The sequence below is a fragment of the Geospiza fortis genome, unplaced genomic scaffold (genome assembly GCF_000277835.1).
Source record: "Geospiza fortis unplaced genomic scaffold, GeoFor_1.0 scaffold1, whole genome shotgun sequence".
Lineage (NCBI taxonomy): Eukaryota > Metazoa > Chordata > Aves > Passeriformes > Thraupidae > Geospiza > Geospiza fortis.
The window spans coordinates 5,429,029-5,452,052 of NW_005054320.1; the positions used below are offsets into that span (position 1 = coordinate 5,429,029).

General features: G+C 39.4%; 1 protein-coding gene across 1 annotated transcript in view; it reads left to right on the top strand.

The window, feature by feature from the left end:
- The first annotated feature begins 8 nt into the window (after positions 1–8).
- SLC22A15 (solute carrier family 22 member 15) overlaps positions 9–23,024 on the top strand; it is a 32,938-nt gene continuing 9,922 nt past the window's right edge. The window contains exons 1-6 of the mRNA XM_005420569.2: positions 9–137; positions 13,719–13,931; positions 17,034–17,166; positions 18,186–18,350; positions 19,807–19,936; positions 21,688–21,903. Of these exons, the coding sequence (XP_005420626.1) occupies positions 51–137; positions 13,719–13,931; positions 17,034–17,166; positions 18,186–18,350; positions 19,807–19,936; positions 21,688–21,903 (944 nt within the window). The 5' untranslated portion in view covers positions 9–50. The remainder of the gene's footprint in view (positions 138–13,718; positions 13,932–17,033; positions 17,167–18,185; positions 18,351–19,806; positions 19,937–21,687; positions 21,904–23,024) is intronic.

The following is a 23,024-nucleotide window of genomic DNA, read 5'->3' on the forward strand; positions in this document are numbered from 1 at the left end:
GCGCGGCTGGGCGGCCGCGCGAAGGAGCTGCGCGGCGGGCGGGGAGCGGGATGGAGGTGGAGGAGGCATTCCCGCTGGTGGGGCAGATGGGCCCTTACCAGGTGTACCTGTGCGTCCTGCTGGCCGTGCTCCTCCAGGTGAGAGGCCGCCCTTCCCGCCCGCTCCTGTCCCGAGGGGGAAGCAGTGCCGGGAGGGGGATGCTCTGGGTGCGGTGGACAGCTGTTCCCAAAGTATTGGCTGGATGTCCCTGCAGGGAGTGCTGCCCTGTGCGAAGGCTGGTGTGGGAGGGCTTCCGCTGAGGGCTGCTGGTGGCACTAAGACGTCCTCCCCTCTGGGTCTGTCCTGCAGCAGCGTGCTGCGCTCCTGGGACACAGGTGAGCTCTGCCCAAAGGCAGCGCTCAGGTGTGCAGAGTGAATTTGGGGCAGGCAGCTGATGCTCTCTGCGCCGCATTTCCTGGGCGGGTACACCTTGTGCCACTCGTGGAGCACTTTAGGAGCTGGTCAGGTGAAGGGCTGGCTGAGGTGAAACGGAGGTTTCCGTGACGTGGACTGGAAGACGTGGAGTTTTGTAAGAGGCTCTGCTGGGAATCCTGCGCAACCTGGAGTTAATGGGCTAGACTGGGAATTTCTAGGTTGCATGTGGCTTGATTGTCACTGATAAAGTGACAGGTGGCCACTGACACCTCTGTGTGCAGAAGCTCTCGTGTAACCAGCTGACAGGTGATGATTGCTTATGGTGCTTTGATTTGCCCTGACTTAACTCTTAGAGTACAGGGGCAGCGTCTCTCTGTTAGGTATTGGATGAGGCCCTGCATTTTGGGTAGTCAGGTTTGTGAGATACAAAGCTGGAACTCTCTTAAGTTTCGTGATAAAAGTGGAGTCCAAAATAACAGTAGAGGACTAGAAGAGTGCTCTAGAAGAGACAGGCTCTCTGTAGAGAGTTTCAGAGCCAGCATGTACAAGTGATGAGATCTGCAGCCATGTTTGTCACCTTTCAATTTCGTTTCATCTTTGTGCATTTTCCTGTGAGGACAGGAAAGGAAGACAAGAATAATACGTGAACTGTCACAGTCAGGCGTAGGACTGAAGTATGGTTTGAATCTGACAGAAGTCTGGTTTACCCCACGTTAGCATCAAAAACTTCATTGTCGTGAATTCAGCTAGGCTGACAAGTGCTGGGTTACTTCCATCGTGGAAGTTTAATAGTTGCAGGAAGGAAGAGGGGAACGCAGATGTCCTCCCTCCTCTGCTGACCCGTATTTTGTACTAATCAAGAACTTTAATCATGAGCTGTGAGACTGAAGATGTCTTTTTGTGTCTACTTCACCTAGACTCATCAAAATATTAAACTGTATGAGATGACCAAAGAAGATTAACATGCCCAGTCCTGTTGGATGGGAGCTCTATACTTGGTTGCAAAGTTTTGATGATAAACAGTAAAAGCTTTGTAGGTTTCTCCTTCCTTCCTTCCTTCCTTCCTTCCTTCCTTCCTTCCTTCCTTCCTTCCTTCCGTCCTTCCGTCCTTCCGTCCTTCCGTCCTTCCAATTTAGCTGATTAATTCCTTAAAATTAGACATTGCTTACTGAAGATTAAGAATTAAGGAAGCATTAGTTACTTCTTTTTCCAGTGCTGGTCATGTTCTGGAATGAACGGCAAGCCATGACACGTGCTCTGTGTTTCCAAAAGTTTTAGTATGGGTCATCTGTTCTGTAATGTTTGTGTTCGTTTGTTTTGTTTTTAATGGATTAACTTGCATTTCTCATGGGAGAAGTAAATAGAAGAATCTTTGCAAATTCTGGAACTAATTCAGAATAAATAAAGAAGGATAGCAAGTTTGCAGGTCTGCTTTTTTTCTCCTCATATTATCTTTAATTCTTAAACTGTACCAATGAGTATCATCCCCTGACTCGTAGGCTTTCTTTACTTCAGATCATGCAGGCACAGGAGTCTGTAAGGAGTTTAGATGTGAAGCTTGGTGTCTTTCAGTTCATGAGTAGATTTGGACTTATTCATCTGGTTCCTGCTTGGGTGGTTGATTGCTCTTTGTGTTCCTTTATTGGTGCCAAGTTACATAATGTGTCACTGGGAAGTGCGGGAGCAAGACTGAAGGCAGGTTCCACGACTGGTGTTATAATCTTTGTCTGGTTTATCATCAGCCTTTGGAGGATGGACCCAAAGGTACGTGGTGTATCTTATGTGTGTGATGTAGAATGTAGATCTAGGAAATTGTGGGCTCCTGTAGTGGATTAGATGCAGCAGAATGAGAATTCCTGGTACTCTATATCACTGGCTGTGCTATGATTATTCCATTTTGTTGCTAGTCTCCCTGTCCCTTTCCATGTGCTCCCTCAGCTGGCCTATATTTTTATGTTAGCCTGTTGGTATAAAAAATATTTCTACATTCTTAAAAGTAAGAACACCCAATGTGTGAAAATATTTGTCTGCTGTGTCAAGTCCCTTCATCTTTGTAGCCAATATCCAGAGCTTAGACTCTGCTTTCCCTTCCCAGTAAGATTCCCAGCAGGTGCACTTGCTTTCCTTGTAGGCTTTTATGCTTTCTCATCTCTGCATGCTATTAATCTCTTTGAGTTTCATACTTCATAAGTATTTTCCTTCATTTTACTGGGTTTTTTAAATATAAATTTCTACATTAAGCTACTTCCACCAGGTAGTGGTGGAAGTGATATACCAGTGTATCTGGTCTCTGAAGTCTAATTACAGGCATAGTTTAGTTCACAGAACTTCTTTGATTCAGGCTCTACCAAACACTTCTGTCTGTAGGGGTGAGACTTTCCACATGAGTCAGTTTCAGGTGAGCTTGAGTGAACTGGTACTTGATATGTGGAATGAGCTTACTGACATTCTGGGAAAAACCTCCAGGTTGCTTCTAATTAGAAAAATGTTTTTCTATGTTATCAGTGTAAAACTAGATTAGGTGTGAGTCTTGTGGGCTCCTTCTTTCATCTTCCCTGATTTCTATTATTCCTCTGCTACCTGCTGCTGTTACTCATTAACCTCCTGAGTTGTTATTATATCAAAGTATGTCTGGCTTATTCACTACCAAGTTAATAGGAATTTGGAAGATTTTTAGGTGTATTCTATAGCAATAGTTGCTGACTTTATAATGGACTGACAACACAGAAATGTTTTTCCAAATGACATGGAATTACAGAAAGACCAGACTTAGCTGAAGAATGTGAAGATTGACTAATGATGTGAAATTAAGGCTGGATTAGTCTTGCATTTCTAGTATATCTTTAAGAAAGTGAAGAAGAAACAAAGGGAGCTGATAACTCTTAAAATACTTAGGACTTTATTTTGAGCTTAAAATAAGTACTCAATACCTGTTGATTACTGGAAAGGTTGTCACAACGTTTTGAAGAAATTATACTGAAGTATTATTAAAGAATAGTCTTTTGGTGTTGATTTAGTGTGTATAGCAACGTGAGACAAAATCCCACACCATGATCAGATGCTTGAGAGCACACAAACATACTAAAAAATAAAAAGTTTTTTTGTCTCTTGTGGTTCAGCATACCTGGTTGAATGAGTCTGGCCTGTGCCAGTGAATCAGAGCTACAGGATTGCCCAAGCCCAAACAGAATGGAAATGTGCTGTTACTGTATCTCTACTAAAAGGCTTTAAAAAACATGTTAAAATTCAGAAGGGAGTTCTTGTTTGTGCAGCTGAAAAAGGCTTTGCCTTAAGTTGAGTAATGTGCTTTGCCCAGTAGTATGGATAATTACCAAGGGTGGTTGTTCCCATCCATCTTGAGAACTCCTTGCTAACTGAAGGGAGGATGTAACAACAGTTAAGATAGTTACATCAAGTTGCTTGAATGATACCTTTGCCTTAAACTGTTAGTGAGGCAGTGCAGCTGTAATGGGTGGTGTTGCTAACGTCACTTTACTGTTGACAACAATATCATGTGTGACTTATGTCATTACAACATCCCAGTGCAGAAAGATGGTCTTTAATCATCCCATCTGCACAAATGTTTTGAGGGAAAACGCATTCTGGGGCATGTGGCTTAAGTACATTCCAAATCTCTAGAAATAATTCAGAAGAAATAGTGTCTGTCGTCAGACAGGATGCAGATGTGATCCCCTATGTAGCCTTGCTTAACTGTTTCTTGACATTTCTTATCTATGCCGTGTACATACTCTACCTCTTTTAACGGCATGAGACATCAGTCTGTAGTTGCAATGACACTAATGAAATACTCGGTCAGTGAATCTTCTTTTAATACTTACATTTGCTTGAATCTTTTAAACTTTTCTTTGAACCAGCCAGAACTGATTGTATATTGAACAACTTATTCCCAGTCCTTGATGATGTATGCTATTTGGACTTTATCTAAATAGGACGAGCAAAACAAATTGGAAATGTAATGAACAATTTAAAATTAAGAAAGGAGAGGGATATTTCACAAATTGCATTCCAGCTCTGGTATAGCGTGCTGCTGTTGTTCCGGGGGCATCATGACAGGTACAGTGTTTCCCCAAAGTTACTTGCACTGTAACTTAGACACAGTTCAAGTACAAGTGTCTGTAAGGTAAGTGAGCAAGGTGGCAGATATAAAAAGGATTTTAGAATTTCTGTGTAATCTTTTTTGAGTTTGATTTCCTCAATGTTTGTTTTGTTTTCAGTATGTGGGAGAAGTATGAGTTTTAAGTCTGTCTGACTCTCAATAAAGCAGTTGCAGAATGTGTGTCAGACATGTGCAGCCACTTCCGTGGAGGAGAGGTTTCAAATGTGGCATGAATACAAACATAAAATGTGAGGACCCAAATGTTTTTCTTGAGGAAAGCTTTATATTCTCACATCTTTTTGTACATTGTATTCTCCTCAGAACATCCTTATTCTGAAGTATGGTGTTGTTTTCCAATATGATAAATATGATGAAGGCTTTTAGAGTACTTGCAACACTGAATATAAATCCTTGTTCTGGTATGGCATACTTCTGTTTGGGAGGACAAGTAAATGAGGTGGGTGTGAGTATGTAAGCTATTGATGCATAAAGATGTGCTGCTACTCATTTAGCTAAGAATATTTCCATCTGAAAGTTGATGGAACTGCTAAGTGAAGACAAATCCTACCATTTACTTCCATTGGGTGGGGGAAGTCTTTCAAGAAAAAAGGTAGTTCTTGGTTTGCACATGACATTTGATTTCAGTGGTGCTAACCAGCAATCCTTGGTCTCTTTGTCCTTCTTTCAGATCCATAACTAACTTCCTTAAGAGAGACAATCACCTGCCTTTAATGTTATTATATTTATAACCTTAAAAATATGAATGCAGCTGATGCAGACATTGTAGTATTTTCTGCAGAAAACCTGAAATAACAATGCTGGGCTGTGACGTGCCTTATTAGCAGTGGGGTCCTTAACTCTCAGATAGAGTGCAGAAGTCTGGATGTTAAAAGTTGCCTCCTTACTGATTAATTTTAAAAGGTTAACTTGCTTCTGTTTGTTTTTTTAAAAAAGAATCCCTAGTGGAGGGAAGTTAGGAATATGTAATCAGCTGCCTACGCCTTCATTTTCCCTTGAAGTTATGTTGTGTCTTAATCAAACCAGTGCATCATTCACATACATTTATCTGTTCTACATTTATCTGCAGGAGTATGGTCAGAGCAAGCTTGAGGCAGAGAAGAAATGTGAGCTGTAACTTCAAGACCTTCCCTTCTTTAGCTGTATCTGAACTGCAAAGCACATGCAATTGAGCTCATATTTAGGTGTTTTTAACTGCCAGTTGCTGGATATTCTTACTCTTCTAATGATCACAGCATTCACTCTGACACTAAACCACACATTCTCTATGCTTTCTGACTGTATAAACACCTCTGCTCAGCTTCTGCAATTTAACTTACAAGGCTGACTTCAGCTTCAGTCCAAGAAGATGCCTGTTCAATGTGCTGTTGTGAAGACCTTAGCAGAACTACTGCTGATGGGCATACCAAGAAGCATGAATTTTGGGAGAGGTACAGAGCAGGCATGCTGAAGGCTGACCTACAGAGGGAATGTAATAGAGTGTTCTGCCTGTTAAAAAAAAAAAAAAGGCAACCCTAAAAGCAAACCAAAATCCAGCTTTCTCTTTTTAAAAAAAGAAGAAAGGTTGCTGGCTACATGGTATGGAGAGTGAAGTTGTCAGAAGGAACTTGCTCTGGGGCTCTTTGCTGGAGCTGTGGCTGAATGCCTTGATTTTTTGCAGTCTTTTTAACAATGGGGAATGGAAAGTACCTGCAGGCACAGTGTCAGTAGTGATGGTCATCTTTGTGTGGGCTGTGGGTACATATAGGGAGATATTTTCAGCTTATTAATAATGAAGTTGTTATTATACAGAATATTTGGTGCTATGGGATCATATTTGGACTCAATGGGAGCTGAAGCAATCTCATCTTCTGCTGTTTGCCTTTCACTCTGGCAAACTACAATCCATCCAGCCAGTCTGTCCTCTAAGCACCTTTGGAAGAGCAGCCTGGGAGTTAACAGGCACAATTCTACTGGGTAGCAAACACTATGGGTTAAAAATATTGGTATTACGACACATTATCTCCCCTTCCTTCTTTTCTGCCACTGTGTACACACAGTCTCTAACTTGCCATGTTTTGTGGGCAATAAATTACCTGTGTTTTTCCACTAGCAATATCAAGGCACTCCTCACTGACACGTCTCCATTTTAGAGGCTCTAAATTCCTTTCCTCTTGGGTGAGAGAATTAGTAGGTGTGTAATTGAACTCAGAATAGTTGTTTGCCACTTGCATAAGATAGTTGCTCTTTATTTTTGATGAAGTTTTGTGTTCTCAAATGTTTTTCTTATTTTAACTGGAGTAGTTAATATAACTACTTCTTTAAGACAGTGCTTCTCGCGTATTGTTTACATTAAGCATAACTTGTTTGCTTTTTCAAGTGTTAGCCCAGTGGGACTGGAGTCCCTCTGGAGCAATAACATCTGTTTTCTAGGTCTTCTCTGTTTACAATATGATCTCTGACTAAGTTTGCAGTTTAACCTGGTTAAACGTTGTGTTTACCTGGTCATTTTCCCAATCGTGGTGGGCTCAGTGTGAAGGGGTGTTAAGAATTTGCCTTGGAAGGCTTGATGAAGATTTTGAGATCCTCATATAAGAAAAGATGGACCAAGTTGTGTCTATACCTTGCAAAACTTTGTGGTGTGATGTTTAGTTACTACCGTCTTAAAAATGTATAAATACCAGAGTCCTTTAGTATCTTTCAATTTGTAGACCCTTGACAGACTTCTTCCTGAAGAGGTTATGCCTTTTTATAATAAATTTAAGAGTGCTGAAATAGTTTTGTAATTCTTAATTATTTTTCTGAGCACTTTCAAGAAGTAATTCAGGGAATTCTGAGGCTGGTAGGCTGTAAGCTGAAAATCAATGGTTTAGCAAGTTCCACAATGAAACTGTAAAAACATTTTTTTCAGTTCTGGAGCATCATGTTGCTCTGAGTTAGTAGTAAACAGAAGACATTTTTCAGTTTAAAAAACCCATAAACAAAACACAAGTAGATCTAATTGCTTGCCCTCAGACAGGTCCTTAAAATGAATAAATAAATGAAGGTAGCTTATACAAATGTCAGCATTGTCTTTTAGTCTGGATACTTAAACAAAAACTTTGGAAGTAATCACTAAATTACCAGTTAAATGTTTTAGCCAAGAATATGCTTTTCTTATACTCTTAGCAGAGCTGCCTCTCTGAGACCAGGATGCTCACCCAATATTCCTTGGCAGTGTCCCAAAATGTCATGCAAGGGTGAGGACTTTGATCTCTTAAAATACTGCCTGTGACTCAGATAAGTTTATAGCCAACACAGGCTGGAAAGTATGGAGAGAAAGAGGGGCAAACGTGAAATGCAGACAAAAGAATAATCATGCTTGTGGAAGCAGGACGAAACCCTGCCTGATACTTGCCAGCCCACAGTTCCTGCTCTTTTTTTGCCAGCAGTTGCTGACTTTTTTTCATGTTACCCTATAATACCATTGGGATGGTCCACTCCTGGGCTGCTTTGCATTATATTCATAAACTGGAATAGGAACTTACAGCACTTCTTTGCTTTTTTCTTTTCTAAGTCCTTTTCCTCATAAGAAGAGTAGAGTGGCACTTTTGATGTGATATTGGTGGAACTATGTAGCTGGTACTTGACTGAGGAGTTGTGGCATTTGATTGCACATTAATGTAGTTTGCCTTCCTTGAATATTCCTATTGAAGCAGAGGTAATATTGATAGTGCTTTTTGTAATTTTGGTTCATGTGTATTGCCTTGGTTTTTTAACTTACCAATCCGTGAGCTTTCTTTTTGCCTTGTGTTTCTGAAGGCAGAAAAATAACTTCATTATTCATGTTCAGAGATGTGTCAACCTGTGTTGTGAGTGGGGGTGCTGTGTTCCCATGGCCCTGTCAGACAAAGGTGTGTACACAGAGATGTTGCCAAAGCTTGTGCAATGAAGGTATTTGCTCGTCAGACTGTGTATGGCAGCAGTCACCTGGCTCTTGGGCACCCAGGCTGAGCAGGAGCAACAAACACTGCTGCTGCCACTGCCCACCAAAATAACACTGAGAATGAAACAGAGCTGAGAGGAGTGTGTTTGGATATTTGGAACGGGAGGGGGAAGCTAGAGGGGCATTTTCCACAAACCTGTAGGAGGTGAGGCTCTAAGAGCTGTGGTCTGCTCTGCAGTGTTTGTGTCCGTTGTGGATGTTAAAGAATTTCTAGGATGAAGTTATGTAAGGTTTTGGACAGACTTTGGACTTCTTGCTGTGGATTCTGGAGGCCAGCAGTTTCAGGCTTAAAAACTCTAAAATGTATAGGTTTTCTCTGTTTGTCTGCAGAAACCCTAAGTTCTTTCAAAATATGCATCCACTCTGTCATTGGTAAGTCACAGGTTATAACAACCAACAATGGTTATTACATTCTGCATGGCAAATACTTCCTGTCAGAGTGGGTCTATCCTTGGTAAGGAACTGAGATGCACATGGTGATTCTTTGCTTTAACTACCAGAGCTCTTCCTCCTGTGTTATGATGTTCTCCCTCTTACCATGCCACCAGGAAGGGGAGGATACTTTCATGGAGGAATGTGGTGTCAGCAGCGGAGAATAATTTTGAGGCATGAAGATGTTGTAGGGCTTTTCTACATAGGAGTTATTGAGGAGAAAAAATAGTGTGGATTTAAAGTCAAATCACCCTTTGGAGATGACTTGGAGCAGATGAGATCATCAGATTTTCAAAAATTAGGTTGCCCTCCAGCTTTTCAGCTGCTTGTCATGGGTTCAGAAGAAATTAATCCTGAACTGTAACCATCTCTTTATCAAAAGCTTCTGCCAGAGCAAGGTCATTCATTGTTCTTCCTTAATTTCTGTCTTTCCTCAGGGTGCAGTTTTAATGTTTCTGTACTGGAAAGGTCAGAAGTTACTGTCTTACTCATTATTTTGTTCAGCGATGAATGCTTCCACTGATACTTGTCTAGAATGACCAAGCTAGTTGAGAATTGCTGATGAGCTGACTAAAAAACATTGAAAGCTCCTCTTCCTAGAATCGAAGTCTTGCTTTTGTTTTTTCATTTGTGCTTCATAATGGGTAAATTATGAGGTGTAAAAGAGTTTCTTAAATTATTTTTGTGCTCATTTCACTATACACAAATGAAACTTTAAATTCATTCTCCTCTTTCCTTGCTAGTCTCATTGGAGGTTCTGCATCTTTCTTGGATGTAATTTATTATGAAAACAAACATCTGGAAAACTGGTCACTTCTGTTAATATTAATTTTAAGTTAATTTCAAAGTCTATTAGTGAAATAGCTTTAACTGGCTAGCTAAAATCCCTTCTACTTAGCAGGGAACATGAAAGTTTACAGGTCATTAGGGCATTGCCTTTTAATAAATTCCCTTACACCACAGTCTTCTAATTTAGGCAGACTATAAAATTTTAACCTAAATAGAATACTGACAAACAGGAGAAACTTCAACTAATAGAACTCTAAGCATCTCATCATCAGTGACAGGGAGCTGGTGCCTTTCCCCCTGTACTTGGTATTTATCCTGATTAATACAGATCAGTGGAGGGAATTTGGTAGGGAGCTGTTAATATCCATATAGAGCCAATTAAAACATTTTATGAATGGGAGCTATACACTAAATGACATATATTTGACTTGATTTGGGTTATAGAACAAATGAAAAATCAAGGGCTTTGTTTGCCACAATGCATATTATGTAGTCATTTTATATTTTACGCAGTTGTTATATAACATTTCTATTTGATTTGTTACTGTTTTATGTTGTTCATCAGCCTGCACAAGTATGTTACTAATACTAAATGCAAGCATTTAGAGTTCTTAAGGGAGAAATCTTCAGATTCATTAACACAACTCTTACTTAAATGAAAGCTTTATTTTGTAATTAAGTCTAGAGTTTCCTTCATCATGTTTTTAAAATCACTTCTAGAAAATGCTTCTGACCTTGAGAATTGTCAATGAATTTTGGGGGGTGTTTTGTGGGCTTTGTTTTGTTTCCACAATGAGATTAATAGGGTTTACTGTACCTCTTATCCAGAATACAAGGCAGGTGCCCATTAGGAAAGAGAGTTTTGTGTCAGCAGTGATTCAGTGAACTTGAGTATAGAACAATACTATTTGAGAATATCAAAACACATCTCCATCTTCATGTGGTTTGCTGAGTGCACAAATCAATTGAGAGTGTTTCTATCTTTGTGATATCCTTAGCTGCTGCACCCACTAGGATGTCAAAGGCTGATTGTTGGGGGTTTTTTATTGAAAAAACCCTGTAATGTTTCTGCATGTGCCTGCAATCACTTATTTTTCTATTCAGTTTTCTGTAGCTGGTTTCACCTCATGTAAAAATGGAAAATGTTATGTTTTCCTTCTTGAAACCAAATGCCTTGAGGATTTCACTTCTTGACCTACTTCAAAAATATGTTTATTATTTCACAGGACAAAAGCAAGGATGTTATCACTTAGCCCTGGCACATAATTGTCTGAGTGAGTCAGTGTAGGGGGATGCACCATACATCATGACCTGTAATTCTCATTTCTCAGTAATTTCAAGCTGTTCTTGAGAGTACGGTATCCACACATCCCTAGCAACATGGTCACTCAGCTTTTTAAAACCTCTTTTCCCATGTGATCTTAGTCATTGCCTTCTTTCCCAGATGAGTTCTTTTACCTTTCATTGTTGTCGATCTAGAAGTTGTTCTTAAATAATAACAGTTAACTGGTATTTTTTTCCCAAATTTCTTCTGAAAATGGAAAATTGAAAGAGAATTGTTTAAAAAATCTACCTCCTGCCACTAAAGTAGCAGTTTATCAAGTAGAATACAAAGAGGAACTAATGGGAAAAATTGCTTTCAGATAATAACTTGGGGCTCTGTTTTAGTTTAGTAATAATTCTCATTTAGATCTGGGTGTAACTCCAGCTGCTCAGCTGTTGTACAGAACAGAGCAGTATTATCTGATGTTGCATGCATGAGAATTCAGAAGTCCTCAGGCTGCTTTTTTTGTACCCATAGTTCTCCCAGTTTTGTGAATTATTTGTGAAGCAGCCTTCTGAGAGAACGCACTTCCTGTGGTACGTTCTTCCTAAGAACATGGGGAGGAGATGCTGGGAACAGAGCAAGGACTGTTCAGGAGGTACCCAAGTAGGGTTTGAAGGATGGACAGGCATGAATGAGGGGTTTTTTGGAGGAAGGGGTTTGTTTGTTTGTTTTATCAGGAGCCACTGTGCTGAGTACAGTTCCTCAATGAGGGATTGAGATGAAGCAGTTTTATTTGGAGAGTGTGGGGCTGTTACTAGCAATGCCTTTTGTTTCTCTGAAGATTTTATGATCTGTCTTCTCTTGCAGAATTTGTGCCACTTCTATGTTCAAACAGGTCTCAAACCATGGAGTTTTAAGCTGTAGTTGTAATGTGACCTGTGAATATTCTTCTCAGCAAACAGCAGTAAACCAGCTCTGGACCAGACTTGAAATGTCTGGGTTTCCGGCAATTTTATTTATTCTATCTTAAACAAAAGTGACTGTTGATCACTGTTTAGACCTTGTGTGTATCTGTAAATATTTAGGTATACTTAAAAAAGTGTGTTGTTTCTGTCTCTTCTAAAAGTAAAACAGGTCCACAGAAGTTAGAAAGCCAGCAAGGAATTAATTTTGTCAAAACTGGGAAGTATTAGATATGAAAACACGAGGAGGAGATCTAGCCCAAATACCAAATTAGAGGAGTGAACAACGCAGGTGGAAGGAGAGGATAGAAGAGTAAAATATTGCATTAAAGAATAGGGGGTTTCTCCTTAGCACATCTAATAGCTGTAGGAATATGCCCCCTGTTGACGGAGTGACAAAACTATCTTTGGTCTCCTAAAAAAAGGAAAAAAGCCCGGAAGTTTGTCTCCTCAATTAGGTAAAAAGACACTTCATAGGACCTTGGGGACTTCACCTCAAACTTAAGGATAGCCAGTTGGACAGAAGCCCGAAAGTCCCGCCTAAGCAATTTACTAGAAAAAGAAGAGAACAAAGGAACTAATCGCTTTTGTGAGATGTTTTACTAGGAGCAAAAGCCTCTTGCCCCGGCTCAGTTTTTCACTGTAAAGAGCTTTGTTATTTTACCTTTTATTAAAACTTTTCTGTTTGCAACACTGCCACAGAAGCCATCCTGCTGATTTTATACCATCTGAGGTGGCTGAGCTATCTCGGGTGTGATATAAATCTCCAGGAGCTTATAAGACCTGGCTCAAGGAGACCCCGCATCAAATAGCTTTTCCTCCATCCGTGATCTGAACCTGCTGTGGGTGGGAGTTTGGGGCTGTCTGACTGAGGGAAAGACGTCAGGAGGGAAACTTCTTTCAAATATCCCACACATAAAAAGTGCAAGAACTACTTTGTTAAAGCTGTGGTTCTTCAGTGTGTGCTGTTTGGTAGACAAGGGCTATACATGACATCTCATAGCGGTAGAAGGCAAATACAAAAACAGGAATGTTTTTAATACTGATTCGATCCGGCTGTGAAAAATGTGTATTTTATGACTGGCTTTTCGCAGATATTAAAATGACTATTATATGTGTTGTGTTAGAAAGTAATGCTGTATTAATTCTCTTAAGTAGTGTGTTAAATACAGTTTTAGGTTATAACAAAATGTTAAAATAGAAACTATACTATGTAGGATACTTTTTTTTAAAGAAAGGACTCACACTAAGATAGCAGTCACAGGACACCTGAATCTTTCAGAGAAAGGGAATTTATTGCTCTATTGTCAGGAGAAACTAACATCTTCCAGCCTTGCTTGGGCAGGATGATGCCCTTAGGATTATGAGGAAGAAGTTGATGATGACCAGACAGAATCCTGTATTTGAATGGAATTTATGCATCATGTATGAGATGTATGAATATGCAACAGGCTATTGTTCTTAAGGGTTAATCCTCTGTTAACGTGTGTCCTTTTGTCCTTTTCCGGGCACAGGCTGCCCAGAAAAAGGTACCCGGACGTCTGTAACTATTTGTTTCTATTGTCTCATATTGTCCTAAATCAAATTGCCCAAGTTATTATTACTCTAATTGTATTACTATTTTTATAACTATTTTATTACTATTAAACTTTTAAAATTTTAAACTAAATGATTGGCGTTTTTCACACAGCTGTGCAGGAGACATTACTTGGATTCAAGCTGAGCATCTCTGATATTTTTTGTCTTTCATGCCAGCTCTATGTGGCCACTGAAGCCATCCTCATTGCATTGGTGGGTGCAACTCCTCCCTACCAGTGGGATCTCCAAGGGCTCTCAGCTAATGAGAGCCATGGCAACCACTCAGTGAGCGAGCAGGGAGCTTTTGGGGAATGGCTTCTGACTGCCAACAGCAGCGAGGTGCGTAAGCACGTACACTTTGGCAGCAGCTTCACATCCATAGTCTCTGAGGTAAGTCTGAGATGTGTTTTGCAGCCTCGTGTGTGAGTAGTAAATCTTACTGAGATGGTTTTGGGGGTCTCTTTGTACTGCTTTTTTCTTGCATACTAATGCATGTTTTGATTAGCAAATGAAATGTCCTACCTCCAGATAGAGCCCAGGTAATGTGCTCATGTCTTTACTGGCAACAAAAGCTAGCTTTATATTGCTATGCAGATCTTGATCAGTGTTCTGCTCTAAAACTTCCCACCTTTTCTGTGTGGAAGTTATATATTGCATCCTGCAGCCTGGTTCCACATTTGAGCTGGAATCATGACATTAATTTTACTAATTTGCTCAAAATCCTTTATGGACTCTGAGCTGCTTTCTGGCCATCCCCTTGCTGAGCTCCAGTGCATGTAGTGCATCCATCATGCAGTTAGCAAGCACTGGAGGAACTGGAGAGGAAGTGGCTCCTGCAGTTTTTGCAGCTCCACATGCAAGAACATGGGCAGTAGGGAGTCAGGTGGACAAAGCAACTCCCTCACATTCTATTCCAAAACAAGCTTTGGCTTCGTTGGCACGACCTCTGTGTTTTTTAAGTGATTTCTTTCATGGTCTAGCCACAGTCCCTACAGGAATGATTCCAGACTCTGCATTGATGTGTGCAACACCTGCCCTTCCTGGGTCTGTCAGTATCTGTTAATGTCAAATTTCTCTTTACAAGAGCCCTGAGTGCATTGGTTACAAGGCCTGAATGTAGAGCTGAACTGTGGAGTCAAGTGTAGTACCACTCAATAGTTTGTGGCTATTGTCCTGAGGTATTAATGTTATCCAAATTATTCCTGTAAAGCAGTTTATTGGTTAGGAGCATATTAATAAAAATGGCCAGCTTTGGAATAGTACCATGTCTTTGTGTACAAAAGGCATTGCTTCTTATTCTCTCAGTAAAGAGGATATAAGTACTTATGATACCATTTAAATTAAAATTTTAATGGATGCTGGATTTCCTAAGCATTATTTAAAACTCAGTAAGGTTTTTAAATTTTCTCTGGGGTTTTTCTTTTTTGTTTTTTTTAACTTGCCCAAGAATCTTTTGCTCTCTTAAACTTGACAAGTCAGACACGCTTGTAGAGCCTAGCATATGACATAGATTTTATACATATCTTTATATATTTCGGTTGCATAAATAAGAAATGCAGGTAAAGAACAAAGCCTGCTTGAGCAAGAAAAAACCCTAAAAAACTCCCCAGCCAAAAAAATCCAAAAAACCCCAACCCCAAGGCAACTCGTGTAGAGTCTGCTTTATAATTCTTTAGCATATGTTTCAGTAGAGGCCCATTTGAATAAAATCTTCATATGTCTTCTCTTTCTCTCTATTAAAGTACAGTTTTAATGAATTTTTTCATTGACTATTTGTATATTTGGAGGTTATGTGCTAAGCACAAACATTTCGAGAGAGAACGTACATAGCTGGAGAATATTTCACCACTAATTCATTATTAATCTAATTTCGTGATTGATTCTAAAGAAGTTTTTTCCTATATTTAAAGAGGATGTGTCAGTGCTTAACCTTGTGATATCATTGACAGCATGACCATTACAAATTTACACTGAAAAAGATTCTGATGTAAAAAGCTTGATTTCTGAATAAGCATATATGTAGCATGTTTTTATGTAGAAAAGCCTTGAGCTCTCTAAAGGGCTTAGACATTGAGATAAATCTTGAGAACAAATTTTGCTTTACAACCAAATTATCCCTTAATCTCTGAATGATTCAGAAAGCATCTCATGTCAACAATTTTCATGTTGGCAGCTTTTTTAATTTTTATACCAAAATTTAGGACATGTTATAAAACAAACTGACCATGTTATTCCAGGATAAAATTAGACTCATATGCAATTGTTTTACAAATGCATTTTTCTGGCAATTGTTTTTGAAGTCTGCAGAAGCTTCAAAAGCTGATTTATGGTCATATGGTTGGTTTCAGTTGAATTTTGTCAGCCTTGGCACTTTATGGATGCATTTCCTACTATTATCAGTAACTACCTTCCTGTTAAAGTAACAATTCAAAATGAAGCAAGATATAGAAAGTAAGCAAGTTATTTTCTTGAAGCTTATGAATGATGTTTTGTTAGCATCCTAATCTTTGTGAGGTTTAATTGCATGGCTCTGTTCACATGATGAGGTAGTTTATAACTGAGCTTTGAAATAATATAAGCTTTGCTAGAGAGAATATTTAATGAGATTTTCGTAGAGGAAGAGGAGATTATGAGGAGAAGATTAGAGAGTTATTGCAGGGATAATGACATAATCACCAGCTTACCAGCACAGGAAGAAGAGTTGGTTGTCACTAAAAGGAAACATTATCTCAAGGTGCAAGAGGAATGGTAAAAGAAAAGAACAGAAGATGTGGAGTGTTTAGAATACAAAAGAAAATAACTTTTGAACATTGAGAGCATGGCATATTTTCATTCTGCACTTCTGTGGGCCAAAGAATTTTGTCAGGTTCAACTTGAGGCATTAAGTCTGTAAGAATCAAACATTTCAAGATGTATTTGTATTGGAATTGAAGAGAACTGGAAATGATGAAGTACACTGTAAAAAAGATGAGTGTGTGCAGAAAACCTGACTAGCCTGTCTAATGCTACCAAAGTATTGCTCAGGGACAAGAGAGTTCATAAAGAGGAGCATGTGCAGGAGTATCTTCAGATACAAACCACAACTATTTTTTCACTATGTGTGTTCTACACACTACAGTGACACATGTCAGTAGGTAGAGCTGAATTGATTTAGGTAAACAGCTTTATGTAAAAGAAGGCAGAAGAAGGGAAAGTGGGAGAAAGCTGCAAAAATTAGAGTATTGTGAGGAATCTGTTCTTGATTTCAGAACCAAAGACTGCATTTGATTTGGGAGAACTGTGATTATTAGTATACTGCAAGGAGTTTGGGAGACAGCAGTGGGGACTGGTGATTTACTGAATATGATGCTTAGGAGATTTGTGAAGAGTTTGATCTTCTTTAAAATTTGTAACATCCCCTCCAGCTATTAGCTGTTGGTGAACTGTTCGGATTCTGATTAATTTGCCTTTTGCTGGTTTGCTGTTTCTGTTTTTTCTTTCCCCTCCATCCAGTGGTTTTTAATTGGCAATGCATCATACAAAGTCAGTGCTGCCAGTTCTTTCTACTTCAGTGGTGTGTTTGTTGGAGCCATCTCCTTTGGGCAGCTGTCCGATCGCTTCGGGAGGAAGAAGGTCTATCTCACAGGTAACCCCTCAACAGAATGAATGGCATGAAGGTGTCGTGTCCCTGAACATCAGTGGCAACGGCCCAGTTTCTGCTGAGAGCTTGATATGCAGCTATAAATCATGTGCTGTGATTTTGTTTGTTTTGGCATTCCAATATACTTGTGGCATAGAAGTTGAGACGACAAATCAGTATTTCACTGTTCAGTCACCATTTGGGTTTCTGCGAGGTGTTCTGGGTTTGTGAGTCATGCTGTAAAAGGCTTTCACTCGTGCAACGTTGTGCTCATGGGATCTCTGCAAGTTGCAATTAGTATGTTTAGTAGTTTTATAACAGCAGTCTTACCTGTATAACCTCTAAGGATTTTGTTGCATGTTTTATCCCCTGTCTGCATGATTTAATTTTTATGTATTTGTGATCCTCATAGTGTTTTGAAGCTCATAAACTTTCTAACTGTCTCTGGATGAAACCACATTTGAAACTGCATGTTTTGTGTATGTATAAATTTGTGTGTCAATGCATGAGCATGTAGAGTTTAAAGAAATGTTTTATGCTTTTTGTTTTTCTTTGAAGGAACAGCACTCGTTCAAAGCACAAAAAGGTGGGCCTGCTCTCTGTGCAAACCCATCATGTATTTTCCCCTGGTGATGTTTCTTTTCTCTGGTTTCTATACACTGCTCTCTAAAAATGAGGAGGAATATTTGGTCATATATTTAACCTGTGGCTTCTGTATCAGGGATAAATATAAAGCCATCTTTAACAGGAGTCAGACAATGGTTCTGACTGTATAAAAAAATGCCTGCTATGAACTGAATTTAAAGGTTCAAACTGCAAACTATGTATCAAAAAAACACTCCTTCTTTGTCCCCTCCTTTTTGATACTGACTCTAGGTATTTAAATTTTTTTCCAAACCTGTGGTGGTAGTGTTCACTATGATGCCTTAGGACAGATGCCAGTGGGCATCAAGTAAAGATACCAGTAAGTGCTTCTGTTTCCTTAGGTATCCTTCTAAAATGAAACTTTTTGCTTTGTTTACCAGGTTTTGCGCTTGACATCTTGTTTGCCATTGCAAACGGATTCTCACCCTCGTATGAATTCTTTGCCGTTTCCCGATTCTTGGTAGGGATGATGAATGGTGGGATGTCCCTGGTAGCCTTTGTTCTACTGAATGAGTGTGTGGGTACAGCCTACTGGGCATTAGCAGGTAAACTGCCTTTATTGTCAGAATTCATAGATTTCAATCTCACACACCACTTGAGGCACACAAAGCAGTTGCAAATTTAGCATATCTGTGATCACAGCCTTTGAACTCTGCTTGTTTAATATGAACCATGGACAAGCAGGGCAGATGACTTGGGGCCATTCAGATCTCTGCATCACTCAAGTTGACAAAGATCCAGCTGAAACTTCTCCCATGAATGTTTCCAGCTAAATACTCATCCAAGGTTTGTCATAACTGAGCTCTGCTAATCAGAATGTTGGACTCTCCTAAACAGAGCCAAGTGTTCGTATGCTAAATATAAATTCTTTCCTTCCTGGCAGTTCTTAAAAAGAAATCAAAAGTTTTTTTATATCATAGGAGGATGAGAGAAGTGCTGTTTATATGTTATTAAAAAAAGTTGTACCATGTAGTAATTACTGTTAGAATTTATAAGATACAGACCCCCTGAACTGTCTTGATTGCTCATGTTGGACCTGTCCTTCAGAAATGTGTGTAACCTGTACTGCTACTGATGCCTTGTGAAGGCTGACCTAGAACAGAGGCTAGATGGAATTAAAAAATAAAGTAGGCATTTATTAAAAGGCCTCAATGGATGCACCTTGGGCAGTACAAGAACACAGCCAGGGCTACACCCAAGATGAACCAAAATGATCACAAAAATGGATGACCGGTCACGGGGTCTCTCACTTTTATAAGTTCTGATCCATTTGCATATTGGAGTTAATTGTCCAATTATAGCTTTAGGTTATAAGTCCCATCTTGGTTTTCTCTCTTCAGTCCACATTGTTTATGCTCTTGGGCCTTAAATTTGGATCAGTGGTCCTCACTCCCAAGCTAGAAAAGAAATTGTTTTGTCTAGCTATTCTGTGAAGAGAGCTTACCATCCCTTAATATGGAGTTCAGAACTACACACTAAAGCAGCACAGAATCAGAAAAAATATGAAAGCTAAAACCTAAAGCATCACTAGAGCTCCAGGGCCTGACTCACAAAGCCCAAGAAGTGCTTTGCTGAGCCTGTTTGAAAATAGGGTGTCTTAGAAATCGTGGGAGCTATAAATGAATGCTACATATTCCTAAAACTCCCAGTTTTTCAATGTTTTGTAGTATTTATTTTTACACATACAAAGGTGCATACTTATGCTGCATACGCATACTTGTATTTGGAATTAGAAGGCTTCATTTTTCACAGGGCTTTGTTGGGTGTGGAGGATGTAGAAGGGACTTTTATTGATCTTTGCAATTAGATGTAATACTTCTGCTCTGCATCAATGAAGGACGGGGTGTTTTTTGGTCAAAGAGTTGTGGTTCTGCCTGAATTGCTGAATTATTTTTGAATTTTTAGTAAAAAGTTAGTTCTTGTCTGATCCCATTTGTTGAGATTTACTAGTGTTTCTCACAGAAGTGATAATGTTTTGTTTTGTTTTTACTTGTGTGTTAGGTTCTATTGGTGGCTTGTTCTTTGCTGTTGGAATTGCCCAGTATGCTTTATTAGGGTATTTTGTTCGTTCCTGGAGGACTCTGGCTGTTGTGGTTAATCTGGAAGGAACAGTCGTCTTTCTCTTCTCTCTGTAAGTTGTTCAAACCGAGTTTCATAAAGAAAGATGTCAAAAAAAAAAATTAAACAGAGTACCCAAACTATTAAGTCAAGTTGCCTTTCTAGGATGGCATGAAATTATGTGAATAAGGTATTTCTCTCAACTTGTATACATCCCCTCCTCCCCACATGGTCTGTGGTTTCTTCAAATAGTAGTGCTGCAATATCTGAGCCTGTAAGTCTACACTGTACTGTGTGTGCAGTATTCCTGTAGATGGGAACAGTCTCTAGGGTGGAAGAGAAGCACATCCTGTTCTTTAGCTGGTGTGCTGTAGATGACCTAAACTGGTGTGCTATGAGGCACTATGAATACATGATAAAAAATACAGGAATGATTTCGTATTTATGTGATAGCATGATGCTGGTCCTGTGTTTACACAGAGGGAATAGCATCAAAATTGCTTGCCTGTCCAGTCTTAAAAGTGGCATGCAAAAGAAAAAATGGGCAGCTCCCTATAATTTTTCAAATGTCATCTTTTTGGAGATAGTAGGGGCTTTGTGAATTTCAGCACTGAAAGCTCTGTGATGCGGTGTGGTCTTCTTTTCTTACTTGCTTTCTGACATCTAAGTCTCAGTAACTAAAAGAGCAAAATTACTTTAGCTGCTGTTTAAACTAGAGGTCTTTTCCTTTCCAGCATCTATTTCACTTCAGAAACTCTCTGAATAAAGCTTTTGCTCCTCAAAAATCCACACAACCCTTTCAAAGGAAGCATCAGAACTCAGTGAAGGGTCCTTGAGGCTGTTCATGAGGTGAAAGGCAGAGATGACACTTTGGATATTTCAAGACCTTGTGGTGATAGGCACCCTTGGAAAAAAAATTAACTTTCAGATTGATATGTACAACTTTTTGAAGTAAGTTATGCTGATGACTCCAGAGCTATGCTCAGAAGCCCGTCTTTCCTGTAAGAAGAGGGTTTTTTTAAATTCCAAATTTCACACTGTGTCCCTGCCGCATTGCTTAAAAAATACTCAGTGTGGAAAATACTATCAGATTTTTATCCTGGGGAAGAAAGTATGTTCCTTTCTAAGCTCTTTTTCTGTGAAAACACAGAATCACATTCTTTTAAACTTAGAGGAAAAATAAAATTTTTGGTCTGAGGCAAAAATCTTCAAAAGCTTCTGGCCAAAGGCTAAAGTTTAAATGAGTTCTGGAAGCCTGAAAATAATAGAAGATGTGTGTAGTAGATATTGTTGGAGTTACAGACCTGTCAAGTGAAGAGTGCACACAAAGGAGCATGACCTTTGCACAGTTTCTGCCTTCTTGTCTACAGGAGAGAATTTGGTAAAAAGCTGAAAACTCGGAAGTGGAAGTTGGTCTTGTGGAAAATGAGAAATGGAACTAGTGGGTCTTAAAAAGCATCCTGTGTTACTTGTAGTAATGTGTGCCTCCTTAATTCTGAATTCTCCAAAGACAAGATCCTAATCATACTTGTGTGTATATGTATATCTATATATATATGTATAAAATCATACTTGTAATGTTGTTCTTTCTATGTGTGTATATATGTATACACTCAGTGTAATTCTTTGGTATCTAAATTATGTATGGCTTACGTTTCCTTTCAACATGCTTTGTTTCTGTTTCAGTACATGAATTTTATACCTGAAGGATTGTTTGAAAACTCTTTATTATAGTGAAGTGCATTTCAGCCTTATTCCTTTAGACACGTCCAGCCTCATAGAGAAGAAAACCCCTAAAGGTGTCTGTATGTGTGTGTGTTTCAGATTCATTCCCGAGTCCCCCCGCTGGCTCTATTCCCAGGGCCGTCTGAACGAGGCGGAAGATGCCCTCTACCTCATTGCAAAGAGGAACCGCAAGCAGAAATGCACTTTTTCATTAAAACTCCCAGCAGAGAGGAGCTCCAGAGAGGCTGGCAGCTTTCTGGACCTGTTCCGATACAGGATTCTCCTGGGACGCACCTTGATCATGATGTTCACCTGGTACTGGAAGAGCTTTGTAGGCCCAGCTGTGCTGCTGTGACCTCTTTAAGTCTTTGAGTCAATGTGGTGCTGAGCATTGCCTCATCCTACAGATTGTTAGGGACACTGTATCTAAAAAGGATCCTTTATAGTATTTAAGTATCTATTCCAGTATTTCCTCTGTGCATTTCTAGCACAAAGCCATTTTTACAGTCCAGTTCTGAGGTATTTTATTTCTGCATTTCTGTCTTGTGTTTTGAGTCTCAAAATAGTTGAGAACTACCCCTTCTGTTCTGACCCACAAGGCTGCTGAGATTAGTCACAGTGTCCTCCTCTTAGGCTCACAGCAGTCAGTATCTCTTCTCATGGATTATTCCTTGTTTTGTGTGTAAGGAGCCCATTAGCAGGTGGGTGACCTACCTTGTCTAATGAGTGGACATTGTAGGCAACAGTTCTTAAGAGAAAGTGCTTGCTGTTGCTGCAGTGAGGAGCAGGAGCCCCTGATGCTCCCTCCAGTTACTAGCAGAAATTTAACTCCAAAAGTGCCTGGTTTTTTTCAGATATCTTGGTAGCTCTGAGGTCTTTTGCTCAAACCTTATGTGTGACATAGTATGCAGGTCCTTGGGCATGACTGCTCATATAGTTGCTTTGATAATGCATATATTTGGGAAAGATGTATCAGTTAAGAATAAAACAAATGGTTTTGTCAGCATACAGCACTGAGCTGTTTTCATGTTGCTTTTCAAAGTGCTTACTGCAGAATAAATAGTTGATTATTCTGTTCCTTAAATGAGAATTGCTGATTTGCTGCAGAACAAATTAGTGACCGGTTTCTTTCCTCTCTGTAAAGACAACTCCCTTTTACAGGGGTTAACATGACAATAGGGTTACAAAAGAGAAGTTAAACAAAGTTGGAGAATGAATAAATGAATAAAATGGGACCAGGGTGTAGATATTAAAAGAAGGTTGTGCGGTTGTCACAAGGGTTCTTGGGTGACGGAAGAGACGAGATCCTTGACTCCATTATCAGAAGGCTTGATTTATTATTTTATGATATATACATATGCTATAACTATACTAAAAAGAAAAAGCAGGAGAGCTTTTCAGAAGCTGCTGCTAAGAATAGAAAAGAAAAGAATGAT